The 17,470-nt window shown below is 42.6% G+C and overlaps 1 protein-coding gene across 1 annotated transcript; it reads left to right on the top strand.

Moving 5' to 3' along the window:
* Positions 1-917: 917 nt before the first annotated feature.
* On the top strand, positions 918-17,153 carry AQP4 (aquaporin 4). Its single transcript, XM_079982757.1, has 5 exons — positions 918-1,041; positions 5,956-6,370; positions 9,570-9,734; positions 10,833-10,913; positions 12,845-17,153. The coding sequence occupies exons 1-5, from the start codon at positions 1,007-1,009 to the stop codon at positions 13,121-13,123; spliced, it is 975 nt and encodes a 324-aa protein (XP_079838883.1). The 5' UTR covers positions 918-1,006; the 3' UTR covers positions 13,124-17,153.
* Positions 17,154-17,470: the final 317 nt, after the last annotated feature.

Genomic DNA, 17,470 nt, shown 5'->3' with positions numbered 1-17,470 from the left:
GAATTACCTTCTCATGGGCCTTGCAGCTCAGCATCACTGTAGTCATTGTTGCTCTGGTTACACCCAGAGTAAACTGTGGTGCAGTCTCTACAGGGCTGCTGTCGAACACAGTTTGGAAACTTCCAATGGTGCTGAATGCGGCAACCTGTCTATGCTTGCAGATGCTCCATTGTTGACCATTAAAAAAAGATGTTTCTTTAAATCTGCTGTTCATTGAATATTTTTGTAGGTCTAAAAGGGTGTAGAGGGCAAATTTGGAAATCTAAGGAACTGTTGTGGCCCCACAATATACCCAGTTGACCAAAGGAGCACTGATGCTGCTCAGAGCCCCACCCTGCAAACAACTGGGTGGGCAGCAAGGGGTGTGTGTCTAAGGGTGCTGTTAAGGATCCCCGATCTACACCAAGGATAGGTCACCCTTTTCTGTTGATGTTCACATTCCTTTAGGGGCACCTCTGCTGATGGTGGGTCAATCGAGAGTGAGAAAGATGTTCTGGATTAAAGGCTGCCCTCCTTCAATTTCCCCAGCGCTATCTGCAGCGAAGTCACCTCCACCAGCTTTGATGCCTGGTTTCAAGGTTGTATTGATGAGCCGCCTGGAGGGGGCATTTAGCCCTGAAAGGCGGTGTAGAGAGTCCTGTAAACAAACAAACGACGTCGAGGAGGGCCTGATCTACATTTGCTGTGATGATGGTCAAAACTTGATTTCCTTCACGACCGTGTGTATCCGATTCTGTTGCTGCTGCGTTTTGCTGCGCTTGGCGAGGCGTCGCCGCGTGCCTCGAGCTGATCAGGTAAGGGAAAGTTATCTGCCGTTCAAATATAACTTCGCGACAACCTGCCATCTGCTCGGCCAGCCGCCCTCGGCTCCCCCAAACCCCACCAGGCCAGGCGCACAGTAATCCGACTCCCCAGAGCGCGCCGGGCGGCTTCCCTCCGCCTCCCTCGTCGCTCGCTCTCCAGCAACTCCGGCGCGTCTCTGCCAGGCGCACAAACCCGGGAAGGAATGAGCGACAGGAGCGCATCCGGAGGCTGCTGGGGGTGAGTCGTCAGGGCGCTGCAGCAAGGCGCGGTGGGGTGGGGTGGAGGGCGCCCCAAGGGCTGCTTCACGCCAAATGGCAGGGGAGGCGAGTGTGGGATTAAGGTGGGGAAGGCGAAAGCAGGGGGCGCGGGGCCGAAGGTGGCAGAGAGAGACACGCAGAGAGAGAAACGCAAAAAGTTTGGCTACTGTGCACCGCTCCAGACCTTGGAGTCCAATTCGCAAAAAAACAAAAACAAAAACCCCAAAACCAAAACAAAAACCGCCCAACTTTTAATAGCAATGCCTTGGAGTTAGACCACGGTTGGACGTGGGCTGCCGTTGAGATGGATGAAGACAGCAGCTACACACACATACGCGCACAAAAGGTGGTTTGGGGAGAGCTACTAAGAGGGAGAAGGGAAACAAGCCCCGCTTTGTTCCGGCGCGCCAAAAGAGCGAGGCAGGTTTGGGGCTTTCCGTTTGCCAAAAGACAAGAGAGAGGCGAGTTTGAGATTTTCCTGGAACTTTTCGGCGGGTGGGGTGGGCAAACGGATTGCGAGGAAGGGATGCGATCTGCAACAGCAACAACAACAACGCAAAGAGTCTTTGGCCAGGGCTCCGCGAGTGGCAGAAAGCGTGAAGGGGCTGGGAGAGTTGCTGCTGCTGCTGTAGCAGCTGCTGCTTCGCGAGGAGGACGTCCAGCAGGCTGCCCGCTCGCCCCCTTGCCACTCGGAGGCCAGTGCCTGGGAGGCGGGGCGAAGCAGAGGCCGTCGCGAGAGTCCTCTGCCGCGCCGGCCCCTTCGGCAGCCTCGGCGGAGCTCGCTCCGTAGTTTCTCTCCTCCTCCCCTGCAATCCCACATGTCTCCCACCGGTGGCCTCCTGCGCCCGGATCGGCACCCTCCGCTCGCCATTGTGAGTTTGGATTCTGGGTCGCTTCTCCCACCTTCTTTGTAGGCTCCTTTGGGATGAGCTCCGGGTTGATCAATATCTGCGACGGTGTTTCGTTTGTTAGTTTGTTTGGTGCTTTTATCTTTGTTTTGGGAGCATGTATATTCCCTCTCCGCCAAACAAGCCGGCGAAGTTTCGTGAGAAAGCCCCACTTGCAAGTCTCCCCTGTTTGCAATATATACAAGGTTTGCTGCGTGCGCGTACGCTCGCGCGCTTGGACCCATAACTGTCTAAGCCTGAAACGTTAAACCTAGGCGATCGGCGTCCCCGGAAAGGTCAAGGGCAGTCCCCGTCTTTTTCACCTATTTGGAAAGAATCCTAAAAATATACCGTTGCCAGCAGTTTGTGCTTACTCCGCGAGGTGGCGGCTGGGTCAGGGCAGAGAGGGCGGCCAAGGGACCCGCGACTGCAACTCTCAGGTTTGCGTTCCAGAGGACTCCAGGCGCGGGACCCGAAGGTAAAAAGTTGCGTCTTCCAAATTCTTCTCCCACCTCCAATTTCAAACCCTTTTGGACGCCAGCACGGGCTTGACCCTCGGCATTTGCTGAGGTTTCGAAACCCTGAACGTTTGGCACAAGTAAGGGAGGGGGGAAGGATTCCATTCTCGTGCTTGCAAAGATAATATTTGGCTTGTTCTCTTTCGTCCCTCCCCCTCCTACTGGGTTGCTAAGTGGCGCTCAGGGGGAAAAAGATGCAGGCCGGCACACACGCACTCCAGACTGCTGTGCTCTCAGAACTTGCAACCAGGCATAGTTGCTGCCAGGAATGTCTCTCTCTGTGTGTTCATAGTTAGAATTCTCTTCTTGGAGGAAGCATGAACCTGCAGAGGGTGTCATGTCTGTAAGATTGCAACTGGCAACTTGGAGTGGATCTGGCCTCCACAATGGGAATGGCTTGGAACAGAGGGCCATTAAGGTAGGGAAAGGGAAGGCCTTTCTTAGCCCTCTTCCTTCTGGCTAAACTTTAGGAAAAACTTTTTGGTGGAAAGAGCTATTGGACTGTGGAACTGACTTCCTCCGAAGGTAGTGGATTCTCATTCCTTGGAGGTTTTGAACAGAGGTTGGGTGGCTGTGATTTCTGCATTGCACCAGTTGAACTAGATGACCCTTAGTTTCCTTCCAACCCTTCTATGGTTCCATGACTCCTAGCGCCACTGTTGGGTTCAGGTGTTAGAAACTCAGGTTCAGATCCCTGCTCAGTTGTAAAACTCTGGAGATGATGGAGAATTTGTTGATTTAATTAGTTGAAAGCTTAACTTTTTGTGGGACCTGCTTCCGTTTACTGTCCAGATCAAAAGTTAGTTCATTGTACTGGCCAACTTGTACAGTTAATTTGGCAGGTATCTGAAGTTGTCATGTCATAGCTGGCATGTGATGGATAGTGTAGCAGTAATTATATAACAAATATGATGTATGCTGTTTATAAGAAGGTATAAAAGCTGTGTAAAACCTGTGGTCATTACAGTATCTTTCACTTATGGGACTGTCCTTTACTGCAGTAAAGTTAATAAAGAAGGGTATCATCTTGCTTAAATATAGGTTGTGTTTTTATTCAATAAATTCCCTACCTGGGGATGAACAGTAATGCTCATGAGTAAATGTCCCAGCAAGATAGAATCCTATACAAGTTTTGCAAAAAGTATCTGTAGAGTTCATTGGTTTCCAGTATTTTGAGTATATGACAGCAGTATTAGGATTGCCAACTGTTTAAAAGGCAAAGGGCTCATTTAAAAGTTGTACAGCACACAGAAATTCATGAGGTGAAGCTTTCCCCATCACTTCATCTTTGTACCAGGAAAAGTTTCACCTGCTTGATTTCTGCCTTTCAAGAAGCTCTTAAATGACATGAGGAATTCTGCAAAAGTGAAAGTGATCAACCTTATAAGGTGCTTCCAACTGGTTTTTACATCATGCATCCCACTATATTCTTTTAGTTGGAACTGAGGCCTTTTAGGAAGTTTTGTTATTTTGTTCCAAATCAGCAAAAAGTTGCTTTTATAAAATCAAAGCTGAGTTAGTGGAATTCCAACAAAGTGTATAAAATGTATAATTCAGAAAAAGATGGTATATCAATCTCTGGAATAAATAAACTTTATTTTGTGAAAGCATAATGTAAAATACAGTGGTGGATAGCTTCTATTTTGACAATGTTGGTTTCTCATAGAACCATGCCAACAGCTGGAAAGAGAAACTCAAGTATGTGACATGATTTTCTTACTTTGGCAGCAGATCATTGGCAGGGTTGAGTCTAGTAGGTCAGGCAGGGGAGGGTGAAGGCAGGCAGTGAGAGAAGCCAGGAAGAGCAGAGGCATGGAGGTTTAGGCTGAGGAAGCAGAAGAGCCTGTACAGCAGTAATCCTAGTTGCTGCACCATCATACCCTAACTGCAAGTGGAAGTACATAGGGCACAATAGACATCTGTAGGTGGCTTAATTAACTACGTAGCATCAAGCTGGAGTTTCAGGACCTTGGATAGCTCTAATCAGACAACTCGTTTTACCAAGGTCTGGAGCTCAAATGAAACCTGTATCAGCCTTTGGACACCCTATCCTTTCCATGCTCTGCACCATTCTTGAAGAGTAGAGTGCCTTAAAGTGGTAGTTCTCTGGCCTAGAACCCTGTTGCCTATCAGTCATCTCATGTCTTCTGCATTGCCTGGATTGTGGAGCAAGGACTGGGAAGTGTGAAGTCCCTGCTATAAAGGGAATCTGTCTCCAGGGGTGCTGTCTTGCTATCTCTGGGGGTTCCAGTTTAGGGAGCTCTTGCTGACTTGGCTCTGGTTTGGTTCAAGACTTGTACGGCTTACATTGCTGGCCTTCATGATGTAGCTGGTTCCACTTCTGTTTTACAGCTCAGGGTCAGGGCATTCTCAAGCAAAGTCCTGGCCTTATGAATTTACACTATACAGTGGGGGATATTGCTTCCAAACTGTTCAACCCTTTGGCAGTAACAACTTTGGTTGGCTCCTTGAGATTGTACAGAGATTGTGAAGCCAGAGGCCCTGGGTTCATGTATTTAACTTGCCTATTTGACCAACTAATATATCTGATGTGTGGTGCAATCAAGAAAGTACTGCAGCTGTGCTGCACACAGACTCAAATAACAATTTTAAGGTGTCTTTGGATGTTACAGGGAAGAGAGCAGGGAAGGGGAAATGAAAATGACTCATTCTTCCAAAGGTATCCATCAAAAGTGGAGATTGTGCATCTTCTCCCATAGTGATGTGAGGGCATAGTTCAGATAAATGACTGGTTACCATACAATCTCCTGTTGGAAAGATTGTATGGGACGATGGCCAAATCATATAAATGGGGCTGTATATCCCCCTTCTAAAGAGTCCAGGATTGTGGGGGAAGATATATTTCCTATACTCTCTCCTTGCCCCCCCCCACTCAAAAAAGGAGGGAGAAAGCAGTCTGAGCTGATTCCAGGATTGGGGGTGGGTCACCTTTACTAAACCCCCTTCACTTGAAGGCATAGAAAACAACAATTCTCTCATGCCACTTCTAATTTGGTTGGGCGCTCCATGCAGTTTGACAATGCTGTGCTGTTGGAGAAGTTTCAGGTGTTTACTGGAACCTGGACCTCACCACCTTTGAGAAAGTTCTGGGACATGGTGCACACACTACTCCTAAATGCAGTTTGTGGGTAGCAAGTAGGATTCATTCATCACCTTTTACTCAGTGCTTGATGATTCTGGCATAGCAGAGAGCAGGATCAGATCTGAGAAATCCCAGATATCCTCCCATGGTCATAGCCTCAGCCATGTACAGTATGTAAATGTAGGAAATAACAGTGAGAAATAGGGGAGGCATGTGGTAAATGGAAGTGGGAAGTGGGCACCCTTCCTTCACCCCACTCTTAGCTAGTTATGAATAAATGTTAGCCCCACCTAGTCTGTGACCTTCTGCAGATGATTATGAGTATTTAGAGCCAACCTTGAAGTTACTGGGTCAGCTCCTGATGTTGCTTTGTTTTCCTTTTTCAGTAAGTGCAGACGTCTGTGTAAGTGCGAAGCCATCATGGTGGCATTTAAAGGCATCTGGACTCAGCCTTTCTGGAAAGCTGTTTCTGCAGAATTTTTGGCCATGCTCATTTTTGTCCTCCTCAGCCTTGGCTCTACAATCAACTGGGGTGGAGCCGAAAACCCTCTGCCTGTCGACATGGTCCTCATTTCTCTCTGCTTTGGACTCAGCATTGCAACAATGGTGCAATGCATTGGACACATCAGTGGTGGCCATATTAACCCTGCTGTGACTGTTGCAATGGTCTGCACTCGGAAGATCAGCCTTGCCAAGTCAGTCTTCTATATTGCAGCCCAATGCCTGGGTGCCATCGCAGGGGCGGGAATTCTCTACCTTGTCACCCCCCAGCGTGTGGTGGGCGGCTTGGGAATTACCAAGGTAGGGTAGAGGACTTGGGAGTTCCCTATTCTTATGAAACATAATAAAATGGAACCTGAACCCCACAGCACGTTTCCAATTTAAATTCAGGAAGATGCATATTTTTGCTCACTGTTGATTTCCCTACAGATTATAGGTGGGTAGACAATATGTATTAGCTGTGGTCAAGTACTAGGTATGGTGGAACAGTTATATATCGAGCATTAGAATGGTGCAATGTGGAGTCTAACGTATCAGTTATTGTGACTGAGGGAACACGATGCATTAATTAAACTTTAATCAATAACTACAACTGAATTTTATTTTATTTTTGGGCTGATGAAGCTTCAAACAGCTATTGCTTCAGCCAGTTTGCAAAGCAAACCATCATTCTTGCCAATATAGTTTCAAATTGAATTATATTTACACTGGCACAAATGCTCATTCACATTAAAATGTATCACTTCTGCTTTATCTTGCTTCTGCCAGGCTCTTTATATTAACCTTATGCATGGAAACATTCACACTTGAGTATAGATTTGTCAGAAGACCAGCATGGATATAAACTGAAAGACTAATACCATGTAAATGTGCTTTAATGTCCTTATTTATATGAACAAAGGAGAAATATGTGGCCAAGGTTAAACAATCTGCAAGAAGATGTTTTGAGAGTGTGCCTTCACATTTGGAATGGCTTCTCGTGTGATTCAAAATGCTATCTTTTAATAAAAAGGGTGATCTCTTGATAGTCATCCTGTGGTGGAGACTGAAATGGAACCCATTTCCATGAAAGAGTTTAGCATATGCTTGGCAAACTGTTTTTCAAAAATCTTGATAGGCAGGCTGCCAAGGGCTTCATGAATCCATTCATAAGAACAGATTCCATGTAGCTCTCCATAATTAAGTGAATGCTAAAAATCTATTTCATGAGAGCAGGGTTGGTGGGGAGGCAGCTTGTGTAAGCTTTTAGTGAAGAGCAGGTGGTATTTATTCTTTAACTCAAAATAACAGCGCAATTTTATGTAAATGCCTTCGATTTATCCTACTGACAGCCTTTTCTTTACACCTAGCAATTGTTCTCTAATAGATATTTTCTTTTTTAAACTTTTAGAAATGATTTAATACCAGGTACATAGCAGCCAGGTGTGAAATGCAATTTTAAGATGAAAACATGGGAGTGTCGAAATCTATGTCATTATTATAGTGACTGATAACGCCATATATTTAAGATGACACACTTCTTTATAATAGACTGTGCCTTAAATTCTAGTTTCATTCTCCACTAATAAAGAATCCCATCAGTTAGCCTCACTGAAGGAAATTAAAATGCACTTGGGCTGCATGCTGCCTACTTTTAATTGAAACTGAAATTAATTGAGTTAGAGCTAATTAATGGATTTATAATAGAACACTAAACTACAGTCCTCCTAAGGAAAAAAGAAGCCTTTCATTTCTTAAGTATATCATGTGAACATCTAATGGAAAAACCAGCACTCTGTCCTTATATGCTCTATATGCATATAGCAGACTGCATCTTGTACTAGGCCAAATCTTGTATGAATGAACTTTATTACGGTCATAGACCAGGATTAAGAAAAGCATATAGATAAAATAGCAGTTGGGATTTTTGACAGATAATTGTTAGGGCAAATGAGAGCAGGGAAACAGGCATAAAACATCCAAATAAAATACAAGATTAAACACAGATAATGGGTGGATAAAAAACTAATAATTAAAACAGATAAGAGCTAAAAACCAACAAAGACACGCAGTTAAAACAACTGTAAGAGCATAAGAACTAAAAAACTCGCAGATAGAACAGCTATAAGAGGCTGCAGAGTAGAAGCCTCTTAAATAGAGGACACTCACAATGTTAAAAACTGCTGTGCAAATATGGTTAAAGCAGACAATTAAAACAATATACAACACTAAAATTAGAAACAATGTACAGCAATAAACTGTCCCAGGGAGTTGACTCAGAATCACCCATGGAACCGTGTTTGGACCGTGTTCAATCCAAATCTGGTATGTTTCTGCCATATATGACAGTGACTAAACACCCAATTCTGTGGCTTGCTGCAGCAGCACAGAATTGCTTGTGTCAGAACGTGAAAAACTATGTCACTTTGACATTTGAAAAATGGACACCACATTAGTACCACAGCTACACAATGTTGCTGTCAGAGCTGCAAAAAAACAACCAGACTCACAGGGAGCTAAAATAGTGTCACCCATGCCAGAGCACAACCTTGGTCAACCCAGAGATCACCCAGCATGTCCTGTATCCAGTCCTGAATCAATTCAGGGATGGGACTCTGTTTAATGAAGTTGTTTTAAAAAACCAAAAAATCTCTTATTAAACTTACAGCCAGGAGCACAGAGGAAGAGGCACTGTGTTGCCTTCCCCTCACACACACTGAGAACAAGAGAGTTAAAGACCCCACTGGCATACCTCCCTGCCAGGCCTTGCAGCCTATTCTCAAGGCCTTATTGCTATAGCAACCTCCCAGACCTTCCTCTGCTACAATGGCGCCCTTCTTGCTTCTCCCATCACTGCTGGTCTCTGCAGCAGTGGTAGTAGACCTGGGCAGTCACTCTGGCAACAGGGCCTGGTGGTGATGGGCACTCCTTCACAAGAACCTTCCCTGACAGGAAGAAGCTTGTAAGGAAACTCTGCCACTCTGTGGGACTGAATCCTCTGCTCAGGACCGAGGATTGTGGAGGACTATGTGGGGTGCTGCTTTGCAAGCCCTTTCCCAACTCGGCCTAGGCCCAAATCCCCCCAAATCAGCCCAATTAGTCTCAGGATTAGACCAATTTGGTCCAGAGCCCTGTCCAGCACCACCACATGGTCTACCCTTTAAGGAAGGACCAGAACCATCAATAAGCACTGCCTCCCAGCACTATCATAGTCAGTGGCACAAGCCTGTTATTTCAATGACTTTAAATTAATCCATTATTATCATCAACAACAACATTATTTATTCGATTTCTTACCTTATGTTCACCAGGGCAGCTTACAGCAATATAAAAATACAACAGTAAAATTAGTCAAAACAATCTTCTCCCTCCTTTCCCTTTTCTTAACTTCACTACAGACACATCCAATTTGAAACGGCTTTAATTAGTAGAGAGGAAATTATATTTTCCTGATGTAAGAAAAGTAGTTTACACTTTTTCTGTGCTTCCTGAAACTCCAGTGTATTTCCTTTATTTGTAGGTACATGATGACCTTTCTGCTGGCCATGGACTAGTGGTGGAGCTGATAATTACGTTCCAGCTGGTCCTTACTATTTTTGCCAGCTGTGATTCTAAGCGAAGTGATGTCACGGGTTCAGTGGCACTGGCAATTGGACTTTCCGTTGCGATCGGACACCTGTTCGCTGTAAGTTGCCAGCCTCTTCCATGAGCTGTGCTAGGTAGCTAACAGTAAAGTGCATGTCATTACAATGCTTTATGAATCTTACTCCAAAACCCACTGTTGGCTCAAGTAAATTTGATGTGATGCCTGTATATCCCCAAGTACCTTTTGACTAACTTGCTCCAAAATATTGACTCCCTGCTTTGAAATGATATTATTGTATATGTGAAATAGGAATAATCCTCGTTTGTCTCACAGGAGACACCGATAAGGTGTGGTAGAAATATTCCTGAAGGAAACATATAAAGTCAGCGTACCTAGACATCTTGTTGGGACCCTTTCAGATTGGTGCTTTATTGTGGATGCATTCTGTGACATGTTTGTAACATTATAATAGTGGTGGATTTATTAAATAGTAAAGAATCAAATAACAGTGTGTACATATAGGTGTTTGGTAGGCATAATTGTGTGACATCCACACTGTACACATTTGCTCTACATTTTGAAAAGTGTTATATAAATCTAGGCCCACTGGCACATTTTGCTTTTTGAGTGAGTGCCATGCGTACTCCTCCAGTCACTTCTACCAACCCGAGATTACCCTTCCCCACTATGCTGAGAGAAAGAGGGCAAGGATGCACACACACATACTTTTCTTTTCCAAGAGATCTGGGTAAAAGTCAGATCTGGCAGAATTAATCTGAGCTTTGAAAAGCACATAGAGATGAAGAAGAAAGTTGGAAAGAGTATTCATATTCTATGAAGTATGAGTAGTCCAGAGGGATGCTCACAGTCCTGGAAAGAATTTCCTAGCAGTCTTGTATCCTGGTTTCCGTTGCTGTCTCTGGCTCATCGCTTCTGGACTGGCATGAATCTTGAGGATAGACTTCAGCAACTGGAGGTCCATGGGCTAGAACTGGCCCACTGAGAAATGTTTCCTATCCCCATTAGCTGCCAACCAGGTGGGGGAAAGAATGCAGAGAAAGTGGCATTAGTGACTTGGGCAATAGATCTAGAGCAATGCCAGTCATAAGCTGGTTCCATCACAAGATCATTAAAACATGTGGATGTCTGATGGTTGTATAATAATGATTAACAGTCTTCCTTTTAAATATCTTGCAGATTAACTACACAGGCGCCAGTATGAACCCTGCTAGGTCATTTGGACCTGCAGTTATCATGGGGAAATGGGAAAACCACTGGGTAAGTGAATATACCTGGATACTTCTCATTCATTCACTCATGCATGATTTAGCAATGGCCACCAACCTGCTGGTTTAGGATTAGACAAATTTGTGGAGGACAAGGTTCATCTATGGCTTCCTCCACCATCAATAGCAGTATTATTACCATCATGTATTTTATTTATTTCAAAAATATATATATACTACTTGATTGTAAAAAAAAAACCCCACATGTTCCAAGATGAGTCAAAGTGAGACATTACCTATATTAAGTTTGATTCTGTATTGAAACAGAATCAATGCAATCTATAAGAACTTGTACTTAAACAGGATGCTCCTACAAATGTCAGTTGTCTCCTGTAACTCTGATCTAATTAGATAGATTTCAGAAGGTTCTGCTGGAATGCCATCGTAGAACCTTAGCTGTGTCTTCATGAGTGTATGTTTCTAGGCTTGCTTTGAATTGCTCACCAGATTTCCTTTCTTAGTGTTAGAAAACTGCTGCGATATGCTGGCAACATAAGTGACAGTTGAAATAAATTAAAAATTGTCCAGTAGCACCTTAGAGACCAACTAAGTTTATTCTGGGTATAAGCTTTCATTGTGCATGCTTATATCCAGAACAAACTTAGTTGGTCTCTAAGGTGCTACTGGATAATATTTTAATTTATTTCAACTGCGTCAGACCAACACGGCTACCTACCTGAATCTAAGTACCAGTTGTTTGACTTCAGGTGTTTGTATTGTTGTGAGTTTGGGGGGTGGGTAGGCTGTATGCCTGAGTCACTTCCAACAAGGATCCACTTTCTTGAATAGCCAGACAAGTTTCTTGGTAATCATCCACTAAGTATGAGTTGTTAAGATAACAAAGGAAGTGGCTCCATGGCAGAGAGTAGAGGATGGGCCTCACTGCCTCAACTGTTAGTTAGTTATGTAGTTAGTTAGAAAGACAAAGGCCTGAGGCATGTGAGCTTGAAGCTTGAAGTAGGAGGAAGTTGGCTGGGAAGCCTGAGAGACAGAGTCATGCCAGATTTCTGCTGTAATCCAAGGCTGTGATTATTGGGAGAAGAAAGATCCAGTCGGGTGTTAATGCTGTGAACCCCTCCATCATAGGCTAAGGTTGTATATATGTGTAAATAAACTGTATATCCTAAAGACACCACAGTCTCCGCTGTCCCTCATTCCAAGGAAACCAAACCCTGGGTAAGTGCCTAGAACTGCTGGAATCTCACACCACTCAGTGGTTGGGGTGGCGTTCAACAGTGTGTTGTATTGATTTAGTTTCATCCAAAGCTATTTTATGCTGATTGATTCATGAACAAAGGCATTGCTGATACAAATGACAAAGCATCATCCAATCAGAATTCAAGAGAATACTAGCTATTCTTCAGTCAGCCTAATTAAGGTTCTTGGAACAAAAAAAATTCCTTCCAGTAGCACCTTAAAGACCAACTAAGTTAGTTCTTGGTATGAGCTTTCGTGTGCATGCACACTTCTTCAGATACACGAAAGCTCATACCAAGAACTAACTTAGTTGGTCTTTAAGGTGCTACTGGAAGGAATTTTTTTTGTTTTGACTATGGCAGACCAACACGGCTACCTATCTGTAAGGTTCTTGGGTGTGAGTTTATCATTCTGTGTCTGTATGTGCTTCTATGCCTATAAAAGACACAGCATTCCAGGTATTTATAAAACATCTGTTCATGTGAGCTTGGCTGAACACATGTGTTCACATACTGTGCCAGCAAAGCCTCTGATGTGCCATTGACACATCCAAGCCCTGCTAAACTGAGTAGGTTGTTAAGATTTCCTGCAGCACCAAATAAGGGAAGCACCAACTATGCTAACCTTGGTAACATCCAACTTCCTTATTGGACTCTTGACATTTCTTTGAAACGTGACTCCCAATCCATGCTTTAATGTATGTTTCTTTCTCCCTGTTTTGTACAGATATATTGGGTGGGACCAATTATAGGAGCAGTTCTTGCAGGCGCCCTTTATGAATATGTCTACTGTCCTGATGCTGAATTCAAACAGCGGCTCAAAGAAGCGTTTACTAAAACGAGCCAGCAGTCCAAAGGGAAATACATAGAAGTTGAAGACACCAGGAGCCAGGTGGAGACGGATGATTTGCTTCTGAAGCCTGGAATAGCCCACGTCATTGACCTTGAGAGGGGTGATGATAAGAAGGGTAGAGACCCAACCAATGAGGTGCTATCATCTGTATGACTAGCAAGGAGCACTGAAAGCAGGGAACAGTCTACTAGCAGGCCCACAGATAGCCTTCCACCCATAAAAGAGACAGATTTGTTGTAAATTAGCCACCTGCAACATCATAAAATTGTAGGAAAATGGCAGCAGTGAATTAGCTGTTTAATCAGACCAGACTCCCATTCTGTTGACATGGTAGCAGCTAACTATGTTGAGGGATCCTCATAGATTATTCCAAATTCATAAATGTCCTTTTGGCAATAGCCATAAGGGAATCCTTTTATTCCCTCTCTGCTTTCTGAGTGAATTTTGAAAGAGGCATTGGTTTTAACGCAAGCAGTTATGAGCAGGAAATAGCAATCTTCGTCAATCAGATTGACAGATGAAACTTATCAAAAGATGCCTATAGACACAGAAAGAAGTGTCTATCAGATTGTTCTTCTGACACTTAATTGGCTGTTGTCAATCCTGATTAGAATTTTAATGACAAAGTCTATGGCAGGTTCAGTGAAAGCAGAGCCAACGTGCAGGATACAACAAATGCTTGCAAAAGCCTCATTCCTCCCTTTCTTCTAGTCCTCCTGTTATTTTTAATCCTTCCATGCTACATTTGGGGAGAAGACATTTAAACAAAACAGAACAAAAAAACAAGAATTGCCATTTGCCATTTTATATCTACTACATATTCATACATTTTATACTTCCACAAAAAAGGAAGTCCTCTCCTTTTGACTCATAATCTTTAAAATGTCCCCCACATTGAGCTGTCCTTCCACAAAAACGTTCTCATGACATACTATTGCCGGAACTGTTGAAGACATACAATGAACAAAATAAGTCTGTATTATACGCCATCTTATAATGTGTGCATTCCAGCCAAAGTTAAGCCCTGTGATTTCCAGATACTTTTACCAGGAGACATTTATACACAGCTTAACTTTCCCAGTGACATCAGTGGGACTTAACAGTGGTTAACTTTGGGTGGATCATGTCAAATAAAAATACGCAGGTATCAAAAAGAAGTTGAAGGCTGTTCTGTTTTCAGTGCACTTATTCAAACAAATAAAATGTTACTGTGCCAATTTTATATAACTGAAATGTTAAAATTGTGTAACTATTTTGCTCACAATGTGATATTTTTTTTTAAAAAAAAAGCATAACAAGTAGGCTTTTCATAATTATTTAAAATACTGCTGGGAAATGCTTTGGTGACTGATGCTTTGCTTTGAATACTCTGTCGCTAAAAAGATTTGTTTTAGAGCTGCGTCAAACACAATGCATTTCCTATATAAAAAGCTCTACATCCAGGCAAACTGCATGTAGATTTCCACGTGTGACAGTCGCAGACATGTCTGTTCCACTGCTTGCACTCAGTGTACATAGGCCAGAAAGCCATTGTCAACAGAGATGTGTGCAATTGTTGCATGATCTCCATGCAGTTATAATATCAATGAAACAGTTAAATAGCAACTGTGAATTTTCAATGCATCAAGAAGCCAGAGCATGGAATAGCTTGCAACTTTGTGTGATGTTGTGCTGCTGAACGGTGAGTTTGCCTTTTATAAACTTCAAATGCTTTTGGTCAAAAAGGAGTAACGTTTACACTTTCTCTGAATGTAGCCAGAACTGAAATTTGCTATAGCTGAGGTACTTTGTATGGAACTCATCCATTCCTATTAAGGTTTTTGGTGGTGAAATGTGGTGAATGTACAGAACCACCCTGAGAACACCTGGTCTTGTAGAAAAAGAACACTATACTAGTGGTGAATATTTCTAAGTAGGGAGAAGTACATAGATAATATTATGCACAAGAAACACAACGTGATAAAAGAAATATACACTTCTTCCTCCATAGAAGAAGCAACACCCATCTAACAAAATTGCCCAGTGTGAAGCACAAAAAAGGAAAGAACTGAGCGTATAGCAAAGCCAAAACAAAGAAATCCAACTAGGGCTGTGATCCTAAGCAAACCAAGTTACTTCCTAAGGAGTAAGCCTTGTTGGGTTTAGTGGAACTTCTGAGTAAAAAGACATCATATTGTGCAGTAAAATTCACTAGGTCTGCCAAAGGGAGACCATATACTAATATACTAATATACTATACCATATACTAAGATACTAATGCCCTGATGAGTGCTACTGCACTCAGATCCCTCTTGATGGCTTCCCATAGGCATCTAAACAGTCTGGTGAGAGCAGGATGCTGGACCACATGGGTCATTGGCCTGATCCAGCAGACTCTTCTTTTGTTCTTAGAAAATAAACTACTGTGTATTTTGTAAGCATTGCAAGCCATTTGGTGGTCATAAGGTAGCGTACAATTAAGTTTATACCTGAATAGATGCAGCAATTACTCCAATCAAGATGTCCATGTGTGTCCCAACGCACACCTAGAGTTGTTCCATTCATCTGTGGTGCAGCACCTCAGCAAACAGAAAGAGATGTGCACAGAACTCTCAATGAAAATGTCTAGGGAAGTTCTGTGGACAACATCAGAGCTCATTACTCAAGAGCAAATTACTGGTTCAAGATCAAGTGTCTTGTGATTTTGACGTAGAACGCTTTTCCTTATCTTGTTCAAGAGAGAGATCAAAACAATACCTTTTTAGTCACCATTTCCAGGTGGAATCTCTGTAATTTCAAAGTTTACAATAACTCTCTTGCCAATGCTCAATATGTGAACCCTCGGTGTCTTTCACAACCTTAAAAGTCAGAAAGATTCCTCAGCCAATGTAATATAGAATCCTGGAAGTAGATACAGAATTTTCATTTCACTAGTGATGTGAACTTCACAAGTGTCCTTGGTTGCATTTCTCAACATGTTTTGCACTGGTGTAACAGTTACTCTTTGGTTATACACTGAAGCTCCACTTCATAAATATATGACTTTCCCTCCTAAGCCTTTTGCTTTAATTTTGTATTTTGGTAATGTTTCATCAATGCATGTTTATAATTTACATTTTGTTAACTCACTGACTGTGATAGGTTATTTCAGTGGCTTATTAAGATGTCTTACAAACTGATGTAACATGTCTTATATTTGAGATAGTGTTGTTGCCATGTTGTTCATAGCAAGCACTAGATGCAAAGCAAATCATTTAGAGACTGCTACAGCTTCACATAGCCTCATCAACAGAAAGACCTGATAGTTTATCCCACTTTGTGTACCATACCAGGCCAGCATGAAGTCATAGAAATTATTCTGAAAGAGATGCTTTATACTCACAGCTGCCTTTCTCCTAGCTTTTCTGCCTTAAAATAAAAAATCCTCCAAATAATTTGAAATTTGGATGCTGAAAGTACCCTAAGGACTTTGTTGTGTGGGGGGGAAAGAATAGATTGTGTATAGTTGTACACACACTTTCTAGTGTGGTACTGGCAGAAATGGCAGCATGAACATCACCTTTGTAATGTTCTTGTTTTTATTTTTTGCCGTTCATATACAGCAATTCCCTACAAAGTTAATTGCCATAATCATTTGCATATGTTTCAGTTGAAATGTTTGGTACAAAAGGCAGCAATTTTACTTGGAATGTTATCTGTTTGGAGTAAGCATGCCAATTTCCTTTGCTAGTTTTGGGAGCATGTGGATTAAGTAGGGGGAGCATTGTCTTCTGCTTCTCACTCGTGTCCCTCCGCAACTGAAGGGTCGAAAGAATCTTCATCGTGAATGTGGAAAGCTGTAATAAATAAAATGCGATGTCACAAAATATTTCATTCTGAAATCTCAGATGCATATCCAGAATCCAATTTATAAAAGCCTATTAAGAGCTGCACAAAGGATAATCTATCACTTGTAGGACCAATGATAAGGGCTAAACTAATAAACATACTAAACATATGGCCATTAAAAAAATTTATTACAAGTTCATTCAACCTTATCAGAACTGATGTGATAATAGTATTATAAATCAAAATGTGTAACATTTGGAATAATCTACTTAAGATGTCCTACTCTCAACAATAGAGTTTTATCTTGTTCCTCTTCTCTTCTGCTGTATTCTTTATGGTCATGTCTTGTAAATAAACTATTGTCTGTTTTGATTCATCCCTGCATTTTCTTCTTGAAATGCATTTAAAATGTTATAAAGAGATCAGATATGAACGCTGACAATTAGGTGTCATGATGAACAAATGTCATTTTGATAAGGAATGAATAGTTGCAGGTTGTGGGTTGGAATAATATTCCAAAGGGGTTCGTGACGGAAACTTTAGGCTCTTTAAGGCAGGGATGGGTGAACCTCAGGCCTGGGGATTGTGTGTTGCCTTCCTGGCTGGAATGTGCCCTTGGACTCTGATAATGCCCCTTGATTGTCTAGAGAGGATACATAGGGTTGTATGGGTATGTGTAGAAACTGACCTGCT

Source organism: Podarcis cretensis (assembly GCF_951804945.1).
Source record: "Podarcis cretensis genome assembly, chromosome: 7".
NCBI lineage: Eukaryota > Metazoa > Chordata > Lepidosauria > Squamata > Lacertidae > Podarcis > Podarcis cretensis.
Note: the sequence above shows the minus strand (reverse complement) of the source record. Positions and strands in the feature narration are given on the sequence as shown.